Here is a 22,804-nt window from a genome sequence, read left to right as displayed (position 1 = left end):
CTCTTGAACTCCAGGCCCCTGGCCTATTCTACTCAGCAGCCTTTACCCCACATGAATCAGTACTGCCCTCTGACTCCCCTGGGAATAACAACCATCACCACAGGGCACTGCTCAGGGGTTTGCACATGTTACCTTGAATCCTTACAGCCACCCCATTTTACAGACCAGGAAACTTGGCTCAGATGAGAAGTAACCTGCCCAAGGTCTCAGAGCTCCTAAGAAGCAGCACCCAGGTTCCACCAGTCTGCCTGCATCCAAAGGCCGAGTTCTTTACACTACACCAAGCAATTCACACTAAGGTACTGACGTCTGATAATGACCTACCCTGGCCATTGTTTCTCTGCATCGCTGTGCTCTAGGCCTGAAATGTCCTTCGCTGTTCACCTGGCAAACTCCTACTCAACCCTGCTCAATGTCTCCACCTCCTCCACGCCTCTCTTGCTGGCCCAGCAGAGCAAGTGGCTGCTGCCTCTGCTTACCCAGTCCCAGTATTGCTGAGCTAAGCCAGTGGGAAGGAATGCTCAGTTTCCACACCCAGCCAGCCAGCCAGCTAGGCTTAAGCAGCATGCTAAGGGCCAGGACTGTGCCTAATTCACCAGCATCCAACGTGGTGCATACAACATTCCAGAGGAGGCTTGTGACCTTGAGGGACATGCTGCTTCCTCCTCCAGCCCCTCACAGTCCGGGAAACCTTGAAGCCCAGATTGCTGTTTGAGAGTATCCTCTTCTCTCTCTACCTCTTTGCACCTTAACTAGCTCGGCAGAGATCCATCAGAATTTTCACCAAACTAAGAGGATCATAAAGAAGTCAGGGGCTGTGGGGGCCATGGTCTCAGGGAACATCTAGTTCAATTGGCATAACATAGTTTATAAAGAAAATGTTCTACATTCTACTTGGTGAGTAGTGTCTGGGGTTTTAAAAGCCTGTGAGTGGCCATCTAAGATATGCCACTGGTCTCACCCCTTCTGGAGCAAGGAAGAATGAAGAAAACTAAAGATACAAGGGAAAGATTAGTCCAAAGGACTAATGGACCACAACTACCACGGCCTCCACCAGACTGAGTCCAGTACAACTAGACGGTGCCTAGATACCACCACTGACTGTTCTGACAGGGATCACAGTGGAGGGTCCCAAACAGAGCTGGAGAAAAATGTAGAAAAAAATTCCAACTCAAAAAAAAGACCAGACTTACTGACCTGACAGAGACTGGAGAAACCCCAAGAGTATGGCCTCTGGACACCCTTTTAGCTCAGTAATGAAGTCACTCCTGAGATTCACCCTTCATCTAAAGATTAGACAGGCCCATTAAAAAAAAAAAAAAGAGAGAGAGACTAAAGGGGCACACCACCCCAGGTGCAAGAGCTAGAAGGCAGGAGGGGACAGGAAAGCTGGTAATAGGGAACCCAAGGTTGAGAAGGGAAGAGTGTTGACACGTCGTGGGGTTGGTAACCAATGTCATAAAACAGTATGTGTGCTAAATATTTAACGAGAAGTTAGTTTGATCTATAAACCTTCATCTAAAGTACAATTAAAAAAAAAAATCCTTTAGCTACGGCCTCGTTTGTACAACGCACTGCAATTACCCAACTGTTACAGGGCCTGTAGCCCTGTCCCAGATGTACTGGGTGTGGTGTTCAAAACAATAATTAAAGAGCTCTAAGAGAACAAGGGATACTCACGGTTTAAAATCAAGAAACGTGTGCATCAGGGTTGTATGCTGTCACCATACTTATTCAGTCTGTATGCATAGCAAATAATCTGAGAAACTGGACTATAGGAAGAATGAGGCATCAGCATTGGAAGAAGACTCATTAACAACCTACAATATGCATATGACACAACCTTGATGAAAGTGAAGAGGACTTGAAGCACTTATTGATGAAGATCAAAGACTACGGCCTTCAGTATGGATTACACTTTAACATAAAGAAAACAAAAATCCTCACAACTGGACCAATAAGCAACATCATGATAAACAGAGACAATAATGAAGCTGTCAAGGATATCATTTTACTTGGATCCACAATCAACGCCCATGGAAGCAGCAGCCAAGAAATCAAAAAACATATTGCATTCATTCAGCCAATCTACTGCAAAAGACCTCTTTAAAAGCAAAGACGTCACTTTGAGGACTAAGGTGCACTTGACCCAAGCCATGGTATTTTCAGTCACCTCATATGCAATGAATAAGGAAGACTGTAGAAGAACTGATGCATTTGAATCATGGTGTTGATGAAGAATACTGGACATACCATGGACTGCTTTTTGGTGGTGGTGCCAGAAGAACAAACAAATCTGTCTTAGAAGTACAGCCAGAATGCTCCTTAGAAGAGAGAATGGCGAAACTTCATCTCACATACTTTGGAGATGTTATCAGGAGGGACTGGTCCCTGGAGAAGGACACCATGCTTGGTAAAGTAGAGGGTCAGTGAAAAAGAGGAAAACTCTCAATGACATGGATTTACATAGTGGCTACAATGAAGGGCTCTAACACAGTAACAGCTGTGAGAATGGCACAGGACCGGCCATTGCTTCCTTCTGTTGTGCATAGAGTTGCTATGCGTAGGAACTGATTCGATGGCACCTAACAACAACAACATCTCAGGCTTACAACTCTATTAATCAAAAAATACAACATGGATAAACCTTGAAATCATTATGCTAAAGTGAACAAGCCAGACACAAAAGGACAAATATTATATGATCTTACTTAAAATATCTAGAAGAGGTAAATGCATAGAGACAAAAGGCTATTAGTGGTTTCCAGAGGCTGGAGGTGGGGGAGAATGGGGAATTACTGCTTAAAAGGTACCGAGTTTCTGTCTGGGGCGATGAGAAACTTCTTGAAATAAATAGTGGTGATGGTTGCACAAAAAAAAAAAAAGGAAGCCTAGAGCCAGAGGGCAGGGGAAGGTCCTGCAATTTCCTTGCATTATGTGGTCTCAGTTTCACTTTGGGTTCCATTTTTTCAACAGCAGCTGCTCAGATGTCACAGATTCCAGGATGGGATGGGGCAGAGGAGGGAAGACAAAGGTTTCTGACCCACTTACTCTTGCACACTTGCAGCTTAACGAAGAGAGAAATGATTAGTGCTGGCACTAACTGGAAGGCATCACAAACTGAACTAAAGGGCCCAGGGAAATCTGGGCACATACGATAGACTCGAAGTCTCTTCCACCCCAGGGGGGGCTCTGCGAAACTGCTTCAACAACAACTACTAACATTACTTCACCCCTAAAAGCAAGGCCCACCACACGTCTGTCAGTTTGTGGTAATGTGGTGGCTTGCACGTTGATATGATGCTGGAACCTATACCACCGGTATTTCAAGTTTCAGCAGGGTCACCCATGGTGGGCAGGTTTCAGTAGGGCTTTCAGACTAAGACTAGGAAGAAAGGCCCAGAGATCTACTTCCGAAAAGTAGCCAGTGAAAACCTTATTGATTATAACAGAACGTTGTCTGATACAATGCTGGAAGGTGAGCCCCCCTAGATGAGGAGTCACTCAAAATGCACAGGGGCTGCAACAATGGGCTGCATATCAACGATCATGAAGATGGCACAGGACCAGGCAACATTTCATTCTGTTGTAAAGGTCACCGTAAGTCAGAGCAGACTCCACCGCAGCAGCAACAAAAGCAAGGCAGTGAAACACCCAGCGTGGGACAGGGGGAGCTGCCCACCCAGAACCCGGTGCAACCCAGTGCCGTCGAGTCAACTCCGACTCCAGAGTGCAGGCAAAAAAGGGGTAGCTTGTCTGTAGAGAATTTAAAAACAATGAAACAAAAACTCAGTCTGCTTTTGATTATTATCATGTGCTCACAAATTCAAACATCGTCAATGATGAAATACTACTCCTAAAAAGATAGCATATTGGTCTAAATTCTAACTAACGGCTGCAGCTGCTTTTAAGATTGAATAATTTATATGTGAGGCTCAAATGAGCACATTTTTATTTCTTATTCTTTAATAAACTCTGCCTTCTACATGGAAGTTAATCCGAGAACACGCAGTTAGTTACACAGTTACCCTCTAACTCACACAGACTCATTAAGTTCCTGATGGTTCCCAAGGGTTTGAGCTAACATTGGGCAGAGTTTGTGTCTCCAATCCTTGTGGTACTGCATTTTCTGTGTTTAAACAGAAGACCAAGGTCACCAGTCTTAAGAGTAGCAGAAAGAAAAAAATTAAAAGAGCAATATTTAAAAGGCTGGGTCATTTTCACCAAAAACTAGACATTCATTCTAAGGCAATGGATTAAATGAATGTCGTTTAATTTTCTCTGATATTTGCAGGAGGAGACAAACTTTGGGAATTTTATCAAATAAGGTAGAAATTTTTCAAATGAACAGATATTTAAAAGCCACTAGAACTGATTTTCTTAAAAAAGAGAGATTGGCAGAATTGTAATTTCTGGCATTTATCATGGGGCGGGATTTTTATGCATCTCTGCCAAGGTTTAAGGCTTTTCCAACTATTTGAATATTTGTTGTTTCATGTGAAAGAACTTTTTAAAATTAAAACTAATAAAAAGTATCTCCATCAACTGTAAGCTAAATCGACAAATCTAGCTCTATTGAATACTGAACATGAATAAGCAAAAAAGATCAATTTTGACAAAGACTGACAATTTTTCAGAAGATTCAGAAACAAACTATAATGTTATTCTTCATTACTGCAATCAACCTATATACAGAAATAAGTTTTTTCCCTTTTTTTCAAAAATACATTAAGGCAATTAAAACCTATTAATGCATTCCCTTTTTTTCTGTTTTCGTACAGTATATTTTCTTTTTCATTTTTTATTGCTTTACTGGCATGATTGCATACATGAAGTTCAATAAAAGGAAAAGTTTATACCGGAAATAAAGTTATCTGAGAGAGGAAAGGAGTATTTTTAAATGACCACTCGTCCCAGTGTCAAATATACAGGTATGCCCAGATGCCAAGCTTGGTGCTAAGCGCTTTACAGAGATTGAAACAATAATAGTGAATTATGGGTGCTCACTTAATACGAACGCCAGGCACTGTTCTGAGCGCTTCCTAGGTATTAAATCATAGAATCTGCATACAATGGACTTGAAAGTTATCAAAGTTCCACAGCTAGGGCTTGCCGAGTGGGGATACACTCCCAGGTGGGTCTAGCTCAAAAGCCCCTGCTCTGAACCTCTCTGCCGCTGGTCTTGCTAGGTGGAAGAGAAGCATCTGCTAAATCCGAGTTATAATTTCTGAACCACGTTACAGGTTGGAAAAAGGAAAAGAGAGAGCTGGAAACTTACTGGCTGACCCTGGTCACAGGTGAGTCAGCTGAGACCAGAAGAAGCCTCTGTGGTCAGGTCGAGCCCCAGACACCCAGCCGCCCGGAGCCCGCCCAGGTGTTCTGCTTCGACTCAGGAAGGCAGCACCTGACCCTTGGGGAGAGGCCTCACCCCTGCCCGCCCTCCTGCTCCTGAGGGTCCTGCCTTCTGCTGAGCTGTGCCAGGTAAGGGAGGGCAACAAACAGGCCCACGCAGGCGCACTGAGGAAACAACGCCCTCAAGTGGCCCTGACCCACATCTGACACCTGATGCCCGGCAACTGATGGCACAGTGGTCTCACACCCTCCAGGATCCTCTCTTAAGTACTAACTCAGGGTCCACCCTGAAAACACGGTCCCCACCCTGACCCCACACTTACAATGAGCGAGCGCATCTTTCCTGAGAGGACTTTCGATCTCGAGCTGGGTTCTCTTGATCAGCTGCGTAAGTGCCTGAGGCAGAGGGAACAAGGATTCATTGAGTCACCAACAGAAAACATCGTCTGCAAGACCCCGGGAAGGGCGGCTGCAGACGGGGAAGCCGTGCGAGGTTGTCTCTGGCCCCTCCAAAAAGGGCCAGCCACCTGACGCCCTTAGGGGTTCTCGCCGACCCCCTCCCTGCCGCGCATTTGCCGGTGGACGAACCAGGGGACTCCTCGAAGGGGCAGGGGGTTCGCGTGATACCCGAGAGGAGGGCGCAACCGCAGGAGCGCGGCGGGTGTCTGCCGACCTCAGCTCTACCAGGAGCCGACGAGGCGGCGCGACTCGTCCCTCCTCCCTGCCGGGTGCGCGCCCGGCTTTTCCTCCCTCACACCCAACCTCTCCATCGCCCTGCGCGACCCCGGCGCCACACCCAACCTCTGCGTCGCCCGCGCGGCCCCGGGGGCGGGGCAGACACCCAAGCACCTCACCTTCCCAAAGTTGCCGAGTGAACTGCTCGCCCCACTTGCGGGCTTGGGAGCCTGTGCGGCGCCACAGCAAAGGAAACGGCTTTAATGGCCGCAGGCCCGGCCTTGGCTGGCGTGAGGTCACTCGGCCCCTCCCCGCAGAGCTCCCTGCCAGGGCAACGGGGACAGCCTGCTCCAGCCTCCGGGTACAGACAGGCCAGCATGCCCCCGCTCCCTGCTCACCCTGGAGGCTCTCCCCATGCCCCCCCCCCACGCCCTCCCCCGCCTCGCTACGTCCCCTGTAGCTCAGCTCCTGGGAAGCTTCTCCGCACCTTCTTCTTTTACACTGGGCTCTGTTTGCACCCATACTGTCAAGCACAAGTCCTATTGATCTCTGTACATGCATCACACTGGAGTATAATGGTCCGTTTACTGTCTCTTCCATTCCAGAGTGGGCTCTCTCAGGGAAGAGACTGGGTCTTTAGCAATCGGATATCCCCAGAACCTTGCACAAAATCTGGCACACCCTAGGAATTCCATGAATGAATGATTGAGTGAATGAATGAATGACCAAACACAGGCCTCCCTCCCCACTGGGCTATGCCTCCCCAAGAATCAGCTCTTATTCACCTCCATATTTTGACCATGCCAGAGCCAGACTGCTTGGGCCAAATCCTGGCCCAGCACTGCCACTTACTAACTATATGGCCCAGGGCACATTTCCCTCTCTGAGCCTTAGTTTGTTCATCTGTAAAATGGGGTGATGATATTTATAAGAATGCATCCCTCAAATGAAGAGCAGTGAATGAGCTGATGCTTATAAAGTCCTGAACCCAATGCCTGGCATGTGGTAAATACTCTGAGGACCTGTCTGCTGTTATTAGTAACATGAGAAATGGCACGTGCTCATAAACATCACATGGTATTCACCAGCTTCCCTGCAAGGAGGGTCAGAGGCAATATAAATGCCAGAGCTTGTGTGCATTATTACTCTCTGGAAAAATTGTTGAGTATATTAAGCAAATGAGGCAATCCAAAACCAAGATGAAGTAGAGGAAACCAGGCTGACTTCTACTCCTCCTTACACTGTGTTTCCAGAGTTGCCCGGTATTACCACCTCCTTTTTCTTTTTCCTATTGCTCTTCCAGGAAAAAAAAAAAAAGCAAATTGCAGAGGAGGGGCCAAGGGTATATATTTTTACCTTTCACAGGGCTCTCAAAAAGAGCTCTATGGGAAAGACCCCAGGACTTACTGAGAAAGGACCATACGATGCTGGCATTGTCCTTAACCCCCATACCCATTCCATCACCATTGTACAGGCGAACGGCCATGCAGGGATCAAACCCGTATCTCAGTCCAAAGCCTCGTCTTTTCCATATGCCATAGCTTCAGAGCCCCATTCTTCTTCATGTGACACGGGGACAACGGGGGTATTAATTAGTAACTATGTACAATCTCTCTTTATTCTCTTCCTTCTAAAGACCATGAATCCTCTAAGAAATCCATTGTTTTGCTGAGTGTTTGAGGAAGGAATATCTGAGCAAATGGGAGAAAGAAGGCTAAATTGCTGGGCAGACCTAAGAGACCCTGTGGGGAAACTGAGTGGGTGGAATGGGTTCTGAGGAAAAGCAAGGCCAGGGCAGAGGGAAAGAGGGAGAGGTTGTTATGCGATGCAGTGTTTCCACACAAGGAGCAGAATCCATGAAACGTGTAGCCATAAGGGTTTCCGTTGCTTAACACCAACTCTCAAAATACAAGAGCTCCTCAGAGGAAAAGTGCTCTATCAGCCAACCACACACAGTCAAGAACTCCACAGGCTTTTTACATGTGTCCAGCCACTCTGGCGAAGCTTCGTGAATATGCAAGTTTTGACAGATTGCTCTCAGCAGAAAAATCAGGCGTTTATGAAAGATAAAGTATAACTTCCTCATCAGCTGCCCATCTCTGAAACCCCTCAAGACTCCTTACTGAAGAGAACAAATCCCTACTGAGACCCTGAAGAGTTTCTACTACATAAATGTTTAGTGCAACCATCTCTGCTTCCCCTTTTCAGAACATTCTATGGCGTTTACCTGGGGAAAAGTTCCAGAGGCTCTCATTCCAAATCATGTTTGTTAAATGGCCAGTCTGGGGAACTGCAAGGGTGGATGTTTGTTTTTTTCTGCCCAGCAGTCTTTCATGTGCTGACTTCCTGTGGTTCTGGTGGAACTGCCAATCACAGTACCCCATCACCCTGGCTAGACTGAGGCATGTGATTTAGGTGTGGCTGACTGTCGCACCCCAACCCCCAGGCTAAAGTGACTGACTCTGGATAGAGCTTATGACCCAAGTAAGACCAATCAGGAACCTCCTCTGGGATGAAGCTCTACACATACACATACACACACACACAAGTATAAACATAATTGTTTTTAATAGAATGTGGGTCAAAAAAATGTCTCTTTCCTCTAGGGACATTGAAGTGGGATGGTGTAAGCCTGGAACTCTTTGTTCCTGCCTCCCCTGCAGCATGAAGGAAATCCACCTGTGAGCAGATAATGCAGGGTTTACACACCTAGAGCCCCAATGACATCAGAGTTCTAGTGCCTGATGTCAGTTTTGTCCCTAGACATCCAGGTGCATGAGCCTTTCCAAATACTTTTTTTGCTTAAACTAAGAGATTTGTTCCTGTAATCTGATTTACAATAACCAAGGGCAAGAATGCCAACACACTGAAGGCAAGTCATAATTTGCTTGACTTCTCCCCATCCATTAAAAAAAGGAAAAACCCCTCGCTGTCAATTCCAACTCATAGTAACTCTATAGGACAGAGTAGAATTGCCCCATAGGGTTTCCAAGGAGTGGCTGATGGATTCGAACTGTGACCTTTTGGTTAGCAGCCAAGCTCCTAACCGTTACACTCCAGGGCTCCTCCTTACCCATACATGACCACCTTTCTCACCCTGGCCCTTCCTTCTTCCCAGCATGAGGGCATCAACACTGTGCCGGTAGCACCAAAGTATTTAATCTGTCTTGTCCCAGTACTCTCTACATCATACCAACCTGTGAGTTCCCTCCTCCCCTACTAGACTGTGAGAGAACTCCAGTGCACCATGAGGGAAGGATGAAGGGATGGAGTAGATGGAGGCGTAGATGGAGGCTACTGACCCAAACCAGGGTATGTTTCAAACTAAGTAAGAAATAGTTTTACTGTGGAGCTAAATGGAGTATGCCAAGCCAGTAGGCAATATTTGAGTTCTATGCAACCTCCCACATCTGTTAATTTGTTGTACTGTGGTGGCTGCATATTGCTGCGATGCTGGAAGCTATTTCAAATACCAACAGGATCACCCACGGTGGACAGGTTTCAGAACTTCCAGACTAAGACAGACTAGGAAGAAGGACCTGGCAGTCTATTTCTGAAAAAAATTGGCCAGTGAAAACCTTATGAGTAGTAGCACAACAGCGTCTTATCATCTAGTGCCTCAAATGAACCCCTCAGGTTGGAAGGCACTCAAAATACAACTGGGGAAGTCCTGCCTCCTCAAAGTAGCTTCCACTTTAACAACGTGGATGGAGTCAAGCTTTCAGGACCTTCATTTGCTGATGTGGTACGACTCAAAATAAGTAACAGCTGCAAGTATCCATTAATAATCAGAACATGAAATTATGAAGTAACAATCTAGGAAAACTGGAAGTTGTCAAAATGAATCGGAACACGAAGTAAGCTGAAAGGAACTGGTATTGGCCATTTTGAATCACACAATCATATAGTCTACCATGCTGGGAATGACAAATGGAAGAGGAATGGCATTGCATTATCGTCAAAAAGAACATCTGAAGATCTATCCTGAAGTACAACTCTGTTAGCGATAGAATAATACCCATACGCCTACAAGGAAGACCAGTTAATAGGACTATTATTCAAATTTATGCATCAACCACTAAGGCCAAAGATGAGGAAATGGAAGATTTTAACCAACTTCTGCAGTCTGAAATTCATCAAACATGCAATAAAGATGCATTGATCATTATTGGTGATTGGAATGAAAAGGCTGGAAACAAAGAAGGATCCGTACTGGGAAAATATGCCCTTGGTGACAGAAATGACAAGAACACATGATAAAATTCTGCAAGACCAATGACTTATTCATTGCAAATACCTTTTTTCAACAACATAAACAGTGACTATACACAGGGACCTCACCAGATGGAAAGCACAGGAATCAAATCAACTACATCTGTGGACAGAGATGATGGAAAAGTTAAATATCAGCCAAATCAAGGCATGGGGGCCAACTGCGGAACAGACCATCAACCGTTCATAGCGCAAGCTGAAGCTGAAAGAAAATTAAAACAAGCGCACGAAAGACAAAATACAGTCTTGAGTATATGCCACCTGAATCTGACCATCTCAAGAATAGATTTGATGCACTGAACACTAATGACCAAAGGCCAAATGAGTTGTAGGATGACATCAAGGACATCATACTTGAAGAAAGCAAAAGGTCGTTAAAAAGACAGGAAAGAAAGAAAAGACCAAAATGGGTATCAGAAGAGACTCTGAAACTTGCTCTTGAATGTAGAGTAGCTAAAGCAAATGGAAGAAATGAAGTAAAAGAGCTGAACAGAAGACTTCAAAGGACAGCTCAAGAAGACAAAGTCAAATATTACAATGAAATGTGCAAAGATCTGGAATTAGAAAACCAAAAGGAAGAACACGGTTGGCATTTCTCAAGCTGAAATAACTGATGAAAAATTTAAGCCTCAGGTTGCAATTTTAAAGGATTCTATGGACGAAATATTGGATGATGCAGGAGGCATCAAAAGAAGATGGAAGGGACACACAGTTACTGTACCAAAAAATATCAGCCAATGCTCAACCATTTCAGGGGTAATATATGATCAATAACCGATGGTACTGAAGGCAGAAGACAGTGGCAAAAAACGAGGCTCCAGGAATTGAAAGAACACCGGACAAGATGTTTCAAAGCACAGATGCAACACTGGAGGTGCTCACTAGTCTACGCCAAGAAATTTGGAAAAGAGCTCCCTGGCCAACCTACTGGAAGAGATCCATATTTGTGCCCATTCCAAAGAAAGGTGGCCCAACGGAATGCAGAAATTATCCAACAGTGTAATTAATATCACACACAAGTAAAATTACGTTGAAGATAATTCAACAATGGTTGCAGCAGTACATTGACAGGGAGCTGCCAGAAATTCAAGCCAGGTTCAGAAGAGGCCGTGGAAAGAGGTATTATCATTGTTGATGTCAGACGGATCGTGGCTGAAAGCAAAGAATGCCAGAAAAATGTTTACCCGTGTTTTACCGAGTATGCAAAGGCATTCAACTGTGTGGATCATAAATTATGGATAACAGTGTGAAGAATGGGAAGTCCAGAACACTTAATTATGGTCACGAGGAACTTGTACATAGGCCAAGATGCAGTTGTTCAAACAGAACAAGGGGATAATGCAGGATTTAAAATTAAGGAAGGTGTGCATCATATCCTTTCATCATATTTATTCAATCTGCACACTGAGCAAATAATCAGAGAACCTGGACCACATGAAGGATGTGGCATCAGAATTGGAGACTCACTAACAACCTGTGATATGCAGGTGACACCACCTTGCTTGCTGAAAGTGAAGAGGACTTGAAGTACTTAATGTTGAAGATCAAAGACTACAGCCTTCAGTATGGATTACCCCTCAACATAAAACAAAAATCCTCACAACTGGACCAATAAGCAACATCGGAGAAAAGGTAGAAGTTGTCAGGGATTTCATTTTACTTCAGTCCACAATCAACACCCATGGAAACAGCAGTCAAGAAATCAAACAAATGTATTGCACTGGGCAAATCTGCTGCAAAAAGACCTCTTTAAAGTGTTGAAAAGCAAAGATGTCACTTTGAGGACTCAGGTGCACCTAACCCAAGCCATGGTGTTTTTAATCACCTCATATGCATGCAAAAGCTGGACAATAAGGAAGACTGAAGAATTGATACCTTTGAATTACGGTGTTGGTGAAGAATGTTGAATGTACCACAGAGTGCCAGAAGAACGAACAAGTCTGTTTTGGAAGAAGTACACCAGAAGGCTCCTTAGAAGTGAGGATGGCAAGACTTTGTCTCACGTACTCTGGACATGTCATTAGGAGGGACCAGGCCCTGGAGAAGGGCATCATGCTTGGTAAGGTAGAGGGTCAGGGAAAAAAGAAGACCCTCAACGAGATGGACTGACACAATGGCTTCAACAATGGACTCAAACATAGCAATGACTGTGAGGATAGCACAAGACCAGGTGGTGTTCCATTTTGTTGTACATAAGGTCGCTATGAGTCAAAATCAACTCCATGGCACCTAACAACAAATGTGCAACCTCCTGCCTGCCTCCAAGGTTGCCAATGAAAAGGAAAGCTTCCAGTAGAGCTTTGCTCCCCGACTATAAAGAGAGACCATTTACTCCTGATGGGACAACCAAATGAAAGTGCTACAAATTCAATAGTCCTCACAAAATCCACGCTACTATGAGTTGGCTTTTAAGCAACACTGGCAACTGCCCGGCCTTCTCAAACACTATACTACTAAGACTGTATTCTAGGACAGAAAAAGCCAATTAACTAAAACCACATTACCACTACTGCCTTTGACACTTAGTTTACTACGCCCTCATAATTCCTATTTGTTATTCAGCTTGCCAGGTTCCAATCAATTTATTTCACAGATCTTCCCATAGTAAAGAATAAAGAACAGAAAAAGCAGGTAACATGGTGGTGTGATATTTATTCCATTAAATGACCTTATAACTAAGAGTGAAACAGAAACGTGCTTTTAGCATACCAGCAGCAGAGTCTCATCCTGTTGCACTTTTTAAAAACTATACTCAATTTTAAATTCAAAGGCAACAGTCTAGCATAAAGCATTTTTTTAAAAAAAAATCATTTTTAAAAACAAAAACAGAAGGAATCTGTTAAGAAATGCCTTATGTAATTATGCTTAACTCTTTTAAGGCTCAAGTCGATGCCAGCATTTATTCATCTAAATTAGAAAGCTTTGGAAATCAAATGCAACTTTTCCTTGGTCATAAAAACACATTTAATTTTTAGTTCTGGCAAATGGAATTCCTTCCCAAGGAACAAAAATTTCTCTCAACCTTTCTGACTCTGGATCTATCTTAAAAAGTTCCTGATATGGGGTACTTCTGTTCCTAATAATCAAAGTTATGGTCCTGTCATTCTTTCTTGTTCATTATTTTTATTCATGGCCTAAGGTTTCATGTGTCTGAGAGATTTAGGAATTCAAGTCAGTGTTGAATTTTGCTTTTTAAAACAAAAAATAGCTACCAATTTTTATTATTTTAATTACATCTATTAGTAACTAGGGCATTTGTACACTCAGGCTTCAGAGAAGGCACCATAACATCCTAATTGAGGAGTTTATACGACCCTCTGGATGATAAGGCATCCTAATTACCCTGAAAACAGCAAACTCTCAGGGACTGTATCTGACAATAGACCATCTGTTCTGTGCCTCAGGTAAAAGCTGTCCACTTATCCCCAGACAACAGTGAACTGCACTTTCTCATTGGTACTACCCACCCCATGAAGCAGTCTCTGTCACTGTGGTCTCTGAACCTACTGCTTTTAAAAACAGTGATTCCAGAGCCACAGCCCAGACTGAGTGAGGCAATCCCTGGGTATCAAGACGGAATCTTAATTTTTAAACAAGCCTGCCAGGTAACTTTTATGCACGCCAAGGTAGAGGAGAATCACTACCCAAAACATAGCTACGAGATGAATATATCATTACATAAAAAAATAATTGCAAATTCTTTCAAAAAAATTATTTTCAAAAAACACACACAAATGGTGTGTGCTTTCATAACTGAAGTTTGTCTTCGTCATGTCCTTGCTCCTTGACTAAAACTTTCTTGGATCCAAGTATAACCCAGAAAGATGAGCCCACTGCTGGCTACCTTAAATGGAAATGTCGAATTATCTCAATTACATTTCAAGAATACTTCTGTGAAAATTTCCATGTAAGTTACACTGTTTAAAACAAAGAACCCTAGGGAAAAATAGTTTTGGCCTGGACTTGAAAACCCCCACTTGATTCCTCTGTAACTCATACACACATATACACCCATCCGAACTCACCCTGCCCAAGGCACTGCTTTTATAAGCCATGTAGAACATCAGGTATGCTCTGCAGAAGAAATGGACTGCCAGTACCAGGCAGTTGTTTGTTCGCCCAAAGCATTTTATTTCATGTGACAAAGAACAGGTAAAACATTTGCAGGCAAAGAGACAACACAGAAAGTTGGTGTTAATACAAGCCTCCATGGAACAGGTTTCTTAGTATACTGCTAAAATAAGGTATGATTCTGAAGATGGTTTTATAACCATACCTGATAGTTTTGTCCTCATATTTTACCTACAAACTAACCTAGAAAGACTTCTCAGTATCACTTTGATTCTATTATTTTCACTGTAAGAAGCTAATTGGAAGAAGGAAAAAAAAAAAACCTCAGCAATTATTTAACTTCCCTGAAATGAGTTATTTGAATAGGAAATTTTGGAGACCTCCATCTACATGTTAACAGATATGTGCTTCATATACTATCAGGAATGTGCAAATTAAAAATACCTGCATGGAAAGGCCACCAGAAGTGGCAGGGCAACAAACACTGACCCATCACTCACATCTGCGCTCCTAAGTAATGTCCCTCCCCACAAACTAAAGGCTGTGGGAAGTTAAAAAGTAAAGGACATTCTCTTCAACCTGGCTATAAATATCCCCATGACTACTCATAGCCAGCAATGAGAAGGCATCTCTTATTTAAAAAAAAAAAAAAAAAAAAGTTGATATAAAACCATCAATTTATTGTTAAAGGAGAAGAAAGGCCAAAGAAGTTCCTAAGAACCCTTACCGTAACAGCCTTCTGAAGTTTCCAGAGGCAGGTAAAGACAAAAAATAAGGCTTCCCCAGGGTGATTAAAGCAAGGTCACGCCTTTGTAAGACCAAAAGAGGAATGATAAAACTGAACAGTAGCGAAATCCTAAGACTTAATTAAATCATACATTGTCACATATTTTTAAAAAGGCCAATACTTCAGTATTAGAACGCATTTTGGACTTATCTTTTCTCACCCGTAAAAGTAGAACTGCTTTTGACAGTTAATTATCCTGAAATCTATAAATTTGCTTGTAAAATACACTTAAAAAGCTAGGTATTTAAACATCTGTAAGGCCTACTAGTAAGATGAAGCCACCTGAAAATGCATAAAATCTTAGAAGCAAACTTTCAATTTAACAGTCAAAGCTTAGCATCATTGGTAAGTAAGTAACAGTTCTTAGAATAAGACTAATTTTGCTCAGATTTAATGGGCAAGTGAATAAAATAACATGCACTTCATGACAAGGTGGTATGCAAATATGAAAAAACATACAGAATGCTTGGAATTAATTCAGGACTTATAAAAACACTTTCGAGGTAATAGGTTAAGGTGGTCAAAAGAAAATGATAAAGCGATGACACGCTAAAGGAGACTTTTCCCCTACCTCCCATGCATACTTCACGTGGATAAAATTTACACTCCGATTTTACTTAAGTCTTCCTCTCTCTCTCCTACAATAAAAATTATTAAATTATCTTGAAAAATTAGGGTTCATACACCTGAATGTTTGTATAAATACAAGCTGGTTTTAAAACCCATAATAATTCACCATTACATATCAAAAAAAAAGACAATCAGATAAAAAATTTTCATAACACAATCAAACAAAAAAGAATTCTTAGGTATTTCTATACGTTGTCTGTATTTGGGTAGGACTTTGGTCCTTACTAAGCCAAAGCTATCTTAAAGCTACCAGACTAGTGACATGAAAAGTTAAATAAAGGAAGATCTACTAAATAAAATTGACAATTAGAGCTTACTTATTAAAAATATATTAGATAGTGCACAGGACAGTGCAAATAAACATTGTGGACAAAGACCTGAACTACTGCTATGCCAGATGAAATGTATCATCAATTAAAGGCAGTAATGTTTGGTAATGTTTTTCCTCTAATCCTTAACAGGTCCTTATGCAGAATTCTCAAAAAAAAAAAACTCTCAAGTGACAATTTGTGTGTGAAAGTCACGTATAACCTACAGACATATACAAACCTACAAACAGTGAATCTGACCAAGGCACAAGTTCGAGTGACATATCAGAGGTCACGTGGTTCATTTAAACTCAGGCTTTTTTCTCAAAACATCCAGCTCATTCCTTTTATTATGAGCCACTCTAGCTTTTACAGGCCTGTCTGCCGCCGTTTCTAGAATGAAGCTACAAGAATGAAGGCGAAAGACAGAGCGTGCTGCAACGTAACATTCAGCCTGCCAGGTAAAAGGCCTCAAATTCCAGAGTGCGGTATGTTTATAGGATTTTTCCATACTATACGGCAAATAGGATTTTCTAATAATATAATTAAGATTTTTAAAGTTTAGTGGCATTGTTTTCTGCCAGTCTTTATTTCTGAACCTTTTGCAAGTTTGGTAAGCCTTAATAAAAGGAATCCTACTCAAAAGAGTAAGGTATAAAAGAACTGGTTAAGTTTCACCCCAAAATGGCATCTGTCTCGAGGTTATCGTCCATTCCCTCCCCCATCGTGTCCACAAAATCATGGATGCAATCCTAAAAGGCACTAAGTGGCACATAAATGACTTAAAGCTGCATTACATTTTCTCCTTTAACTTTTTCTCCATAAAGTGCACAAAGTAGAGAGTAGAAAAAAAAACAGACATAGCCTTGGGTCTACAGAGCAAGGAAAGCAAGGCTTCCAAGAGAAATGGAAGTGTGTAAGAATTCGAAACCACAGGAGAGATCTGTTTCATTTATTATACTGCCGTGTTTCAGCTCTTCCCGGATGGTCTCACATCCGCCATCTCCTCTGGAACTGGACCTGTGGCCGTGGCAGAAACCCAGAGATCGGTAGGGGCTGGTCGGGTTCTTGCTGGATCTTCACGGTTAAGATGTTATTGAGCTTTTTTATCCACCGGTTGGTTCCCAACAGCTGCACCCCTCAAAGCCGCCTGAGTGGAGTTACACATGTAAGAAGTAGCCTGCAAGAGCCCATTTAGTCACACATCAGTTACGGAAACACAACACAACACCAAGAGATATGTCCTTGGAGGTAGTATACACCGGAAGTAGGGAATGAAAATGTAGGCCTGAGGGGAGGAGGCTGTGGCAGCGACTAACTTCCGAGCATTTGCTTTCTCATGGGGATGGGGCAGGCAGTTCCCTCGGCTTCATCAGAAGCTTCTGGCCTAACTGATCTGTCCATGCTACTCAGAAAACAAACCAACCAGAGTCTCAAGGATCTCTAAGACAGGAGATCATGTTAACATCAAATAGCCACTGGTTTTCCAAAGATTTTAAATGAAGGAGATGGCAGCTACTTTTTACCCTAATAGGACTCAAAACAGAAAACTTTGTTAACCTCACAGTTTTCAAAGCTCTTGATTTTCAGTGAAGCCAACTAATCTTGGAGGGAAAAAACACACAGGAAATGAGTCTGAAGAGCACACAGAAGCTTCCTGGGAGAAGTACATTATGTCTAAGATCGAACTTCTTTTGCATGAAAGAGTATTTTTAGGCAGGGAAGCAAAGTATTAGGAATAAATATTAGTATCCTTGAGAGGGATAAAAAAAAAAAAAAATGCCTATCAGGGAAAAAATGGCCAGGGAAGCTTCTCACGCCTTTTTTCACAATGAAATTCTTCCTAACGGAGATATTTGACAATACAAGCACAAATGTTTGCCCATTATCAACTTTCAACCACCTCAGCTAGCACCACTTACCTGCTCTAATACGTACGATGCACCGTTATCGATAGCTCCACCCAGCTCACGATATTCACCAGAATACCTGATGTAACCCCAGGTAAGCAGTGCTATTAATAGCAGTCCAACCATACAGTTGAACAGCTGGGCCACAGCCTCGAGACCAACAAAGTGAGTGAAGGCTGAGGCAATGTATAAAGCTACAATGCCCGTGAACAGCACGGCGGGGGTGCGGAAGGTGCTGAAGACATTCTTGCTAGCGTTGTGCTTGATGAAGCTCTCATAAAGTTCCTTGATTTCCTCCTCCAGCTCCCCCTGGTAACGAAGGCTGAAATCCTTCCCACCCATCTTCTTGGTCTTCTTAAAATGGTCCAGAGCAAGTTGTTTGAATTCACAGTGCTTCTCCTCTAGAATGTCTGGACACAAATAAGGCTTCTCTCCCCCACAAACCTAAGGAGAACAAAGATGTTTAAGAGCCCTTCAAAAACAAGTGCCAAATAAAATAAAACAAGTGAAAAGACAATGAAAATGTTAGGATATTTTAAGATACTAGAAAGTGACTTTAAAATGATGATCAAGATCAATAAGGCTGGGTTCACATCATGTGAAACGCACACTTAAATAACCAGGGTGATATTGATCAGAGAGCAGTGACACTGTAAAAAGATGTGGCTAGAAATGGTAATTATTAAAAGGGCCCCATCGCCAGAGTGATTTGAACACAGCTTTACTGCCTCATCCTCTTGGAACAGATTAGAAACAGGACTGAGTTTGGCCTTCTGAAATCGGTAACATTTCCCAGGTTAGAGATATTTCAGAATAAGGCATATGCCACACATACCTCTTCCATGTGGTTATAATAAATGTCCTTGGCAGAGGCTGCAGCTGCTAAATTGTTGGCTTCAGCAGTGGCCTTTTAAGAAAGGAAAGCGTGAACTATAAATTCTTCTTAACATTCTCCCGCAAATAACTGAGTGAAACTTTTCTCTCATCCTATTCCCATTCTTCCTTTTTAACTATCCATCTGCAATCTTTCAATTTTCCATACACTCTAGTTTATGAAATAAAGTATATCTTTTCTGCCCAAAAAATCTAATTTTATACATAAGAATTTTTAGCATAAATTAAACCTCCAAAAATCAAAGGAAAACATAATTTTCTTTGCTTCAATATTAAATGCAAGAAATAGATGTGAGCCAAAAAAGAAAAATTTATCTTTATATTAATTCCAGGCTCTAGCTCCCTTTGTGAAAATGTTTTGCTCCTAAAAAAAAAATCAACATTTGATAATAACTGGCCTTATGTTCAGGACAGGAAAGTCAGAATTTATATGTCAAAACAAAATGACAGTTTCTAGTTGAGGACAAAAAATAAAACCCTGAGTAAATAAACTATTTCAGGACATGTTCTACTAAAGTAGACAACAGACTGTAGGAAAATGACTTGTCTAACATAATTAGACATGTTTTACCTGGGTATAATAAAACAGTGTTTGGTCAGAGACCAGGCCCAGTGAGAAGTGGCCTTTCTAACTGTACCACCAGGAAAGAAAAGAAAATCAAGAGATGGCCAAGCTACATAAAATGTGCTAAAAACTAACAGACCTCAGGCTTCTTCCCGGGTAATGCAGAAGGACAGCAACAGCATTTTACTCGTAAAAGGCTCTGCTTATTGTATGTGCATCAGCTCAGGTATTCAAAGGATATCACATAGGATGTCAACGAACAGCCTACCTGAAGCATGGATTTGGGGTGAGGCAGATCTTCTCCTTGGTAAATTTTAATATATGCCTTAGAATATAAACATTAAAAGATTATTAGAAGTAGTATCCAGTCATATTTTATTTGTAGTTTAAAAAACAGTGACCATTTCAAGTGCATTTTCCTACAGACTTAGATCGACAACCAGGAATTAGCAAAAACACAACACGCCTTTGAGTGCATGTTAGCGGTTTTGGTTAACTAAAATAACTAAAAATACTCTCAAGCAGCACAAGCCTACAAAGGCTAGGATTTCCATCAGCCTCCCCATGCACGCTGGCCTCACCACTACCTGCGGGCAGAGGGACCTTCCACCTTGAGGCAGTCATTTCACATCTAGATGCCGTCTCCTCCTACTCACAGCAACTTCCTAACCACCTCCTGTCCAGAGCATCTTCCTTAAGGAGCCATCTTCCGTTAGCCACAGTAATTACTCCTCTAAAGTGCAAAGAACATCCATTTGGTTCTTAGACAGATACTGCCACCCAGTGGCTCACTCCTGGAAGGACATGGAAGTCTCTGAAAATACTCTTCACCATCTCCTCCAGGAAAAGTTCCCCTAAGCTTTAAAATACTGAAATTCAAGTTACAAGGGAGTGCAAAGAACATCCATTTGGTTCTTAGGCAGATACTGCCACCCAGTGGCGCACTCCTGGAAGGACACGGAGATCTCTGAAAATGCTTCTCACCGTCTCCCCCAGGAAACTTTACCCTAAGCTTTAACATACTGAAATCCAAGTTACTTTACATCCTACATCAGTTTAGCCAAAAAAACATTTTAAAATTAAAACCCATATTTACCTTAAAATACTCCAGCAGTCCTCGACAGGTGACTTTTGAGCCATTGATCTCCTTTTCCATTAAGTTAGATGGGTCTAATACAAATGGTATCAGTACCTGTAACTGGTCTTTGAATTCACTGGCAATATCTGTTCACGAGACCGTAAGTAATGAAGGATAACAAGGAAATAATAAGCCAAACAGCCGTATTCATCTAAAGTGAGCATAATATGCAATCTTCACAGTCTACCTGATTACTTTTAACATCTGGCTGCTGTAATATTTAACATTTGCTGGGGAAGCAGAGTCCCGGTCCGTGTGTTTGGCACTTTTTGGCTATCCTAATGTATCTTTATTTCTCTCCTTCCTTTCTGCAGTTGGGTTTTCTGCAGTATAAAGTGCTCTCTCGTCCAGAACACAATATGTAGAGGGTTCCTTACCCTGGCTTTCATTCTAGGAAAGTCAGTCTACCCCCCAACAATCAAGAAATTTCACTTTTTAAAGAATTTCCATGAATATGTCTTCAAAATACCAACTATCAACTCCTCAGGTTGTCTCAGGCCCTTGCGCTACCCCTTAAATCAAACAGAAATCACTATTTTATCTTTTGTTTTATTTTTAATTCTTAATGTTAAAAGTAGTGGCACATCTATGCCTCATGACACACTGAAACTTCTGAGAGCCAGAACACTACAGGACTGCTGTTTCTCCAGGTCTCGCAAGCTTTCCTCCTTTGACAGGGTGCAGTCTTACCACTTTTCTATCACTTTCTACTAGTGGAAATTATTTTAGTTTTCCTTCTCTGACAGGTTTCTACCTTACATGTGTTCCGGTTCTCGCAGGCTTTTCCTGTATTTATTTCCTATTACCTCCTCAGAGGCCCTCTGGGGCACCACAAGGCCGTCTTGATTGAAAAGACAACTAGCTCAGGAAGGTGACTGATTCTTTGCAGCTTCCGCAAAAGTTTCCACAGAGGGTTCAGGAGAGTTATTTCCTCATTAAGTAGTCCAACTAGGTAGGAGGAAACTATACATGGAAATCAAAACCCAAAGAATTTGATTTATATAATCCTCTAACATCTTCCTGGGTTCCCAAATAACTCAAATTATCAACTGAAAAGAAGGTGGGTGGGTTCCATATCAACATGTAACTCTTCAATGCAATCCTTCCATAAACCTCATTTATAGAATTGAGACAGAAAGTTTATTGGGGGTTAATACCTATGGGAGAATAAAGGAAGCCAAACTGGGAAGGGAGACGGTGACCTACGGTGCAGTATAAATACGGCCTCAGCTGATCCCAGAAGGTGCTGTGAACCTTGAATGGCTCGTCTGAGTTGTCCCAAGTTGGGGCTAGGAGACTGGGCCTCTACATCCCTGCTTCAGCCAGTCATTGGACACAGGCTGCCATGGAAGCCTGTCTCAAGATGACAGAAACAATCTCAATCCTTCATGATGTCAAAGAAGACTGTGCTCTACAAATCCTTCTAATTCCTAGCTAGCCAACTCAGTAGTTACTGTATCAGGTCTCCCTATTACAGTAAATAGGAAAAACAGTTTTCTTTATGCTTTTGACACAGCCATCCTGTATCTGATGAAAGGGGGTCTCAAAAAGCAGCTATGCTAGATAATTGTTTCAAGCAGCAGCAGCCCAGCACTGATTACACTAAAATTAAGCTTAGTGTATGTGGCAGGTATTCACCTCTGAATAAATGGTCAACCTTTAAATAAGTAAATAAACAAACCCACTACAACAATTCCTAAACCATTTGGGGTAACACTTTTCAGAAGTACCTTCAGAATGTAGTTCTGACAAGATTAAATTTCATGTTGTAGAGAAACTATAGTAAGGTGTTTTACAGATTAGCCCTGAACATTCTGAGGATAATGCTGTCTTTTCCATGTTATATGGGTATCAACCAAATGACTGTGTAAGTACATACTGGAGAAAATACAAGGTCCAGGTTTTCTGGGGTTTTTTAACCCTGAGAATTACATCAGTTCCACTTAACAGGACCCCTACACTAAGTTCTGTGTGGCTCTTATCTAACACCTGCCAAGTATTCCCAAGTCACCTGCTATTTGCAACTCAGCATCCAATTTACACTTCACTGAAAAACCTTCAAAATCTTGTTTAAAAGGTTCTGTAAAATCATAAAATAATCCATCTTTAAAGTTTAAAAGTACATAAACCTTACAGAGCTATTAAGAATTTTTCACCACCAATCTTCCTAATAACTGTAGTTCCTGAAACAGACACACAAGG

The 22,804-nt window shown here is 42.2% G+C and overlaps 2 protein-coding genes across 4 annotated transcripts in view; both read right to left on the bottom strand.

Moving 5' to 3' along the window:
* Positions 1 to 6,327, bottom strand: part of LOC100666679 (phospholipase A and acyltransferase 3) — a 39,430-nt gene extending 33,103 nt beyond the window's left edge. The window contains exons 1-2 of one of the 2 annotated variants that reach the window (XM_003419457.4): positions 6,207 to 6,327; positions 5,676 to 5,748 (exon numbers count right to left, since the gene is read on the bottom strand). In XM_003419457.4, coding sequence (XP_003419505.2) covers positions 5,676 to 5,690 — 15 coding nt within the window. In that variant the 5' untranslated portion in view covers positions 5,691 to 5,748; positions 6,207 to 6,327. Of the gene's footprint in view, positions 1 to 5,675; positions 5,749 to 5,940; positions 5,988 to 6,206 lie in introns of those variants that run through there. The other variant, XM_023559665.2, reaches the window with a different exon arrangement.
* An 8,501-nt stretch (positions 6,328 to 14,828) lies between these two features.
* Positions 14,829 to 22,804, bottom strand: part of ATL3 (atlastin GTPase 3) — a 49,280-nt gene continuing 41,304 nt past the window's right edge. For both annotated transcript variants that reach the window (XM_003419456.4, XM_064287891.1), the window contains 5 exons: positions 20,561 to 20,688; positions 19,733 to 19,789; positions 18,841 to 18,912; positions 18,018 to 18,449; positions 14,829 to 17,275 (listed from right to left, as the gene is read on the bottom strand). In XM_003419456.4, coding sequence (XP_003419504.2) covers positions 17,189 to 17,275; positions 18,018 to 18,449; positions 18,841 to 18,912; positions 19,733 to 19,789; positions 20,561 to 20,688 — 776 coding nt within the window. In that variant the 3' untranslated portion in view covers positions 14,829 to 17,188. The remainder of the gene's footprint in view (positions 17,276 to 18,017; positions 18,450 to 18,840; positions 18,913 to 19,732; positions 19,790 to 20,560; positions 20,689 to 22,804) is intronic.

This window comes from Loxodonta africana, chromosome 7 (genome assembly GCF_030014295.1).
Source record: "Loxodonta africana isolate mLoxAfr1 chromosome 7, mLoxAfr1.hap2, whole genome shotgun sequence".
In the NCBI taxonomy this organism is placed as follows: Eukaryota; Metazoa; Chordata; class Mammalia; order Proboscidea; family Elephantidae; genus Loxodonta; species Loxodonta africana.
The sequence above is the reverse complement of the archived record's forward strand: the minus strand, read 5'-3'. Positions and strand labels throughout refer to the sequence as shown.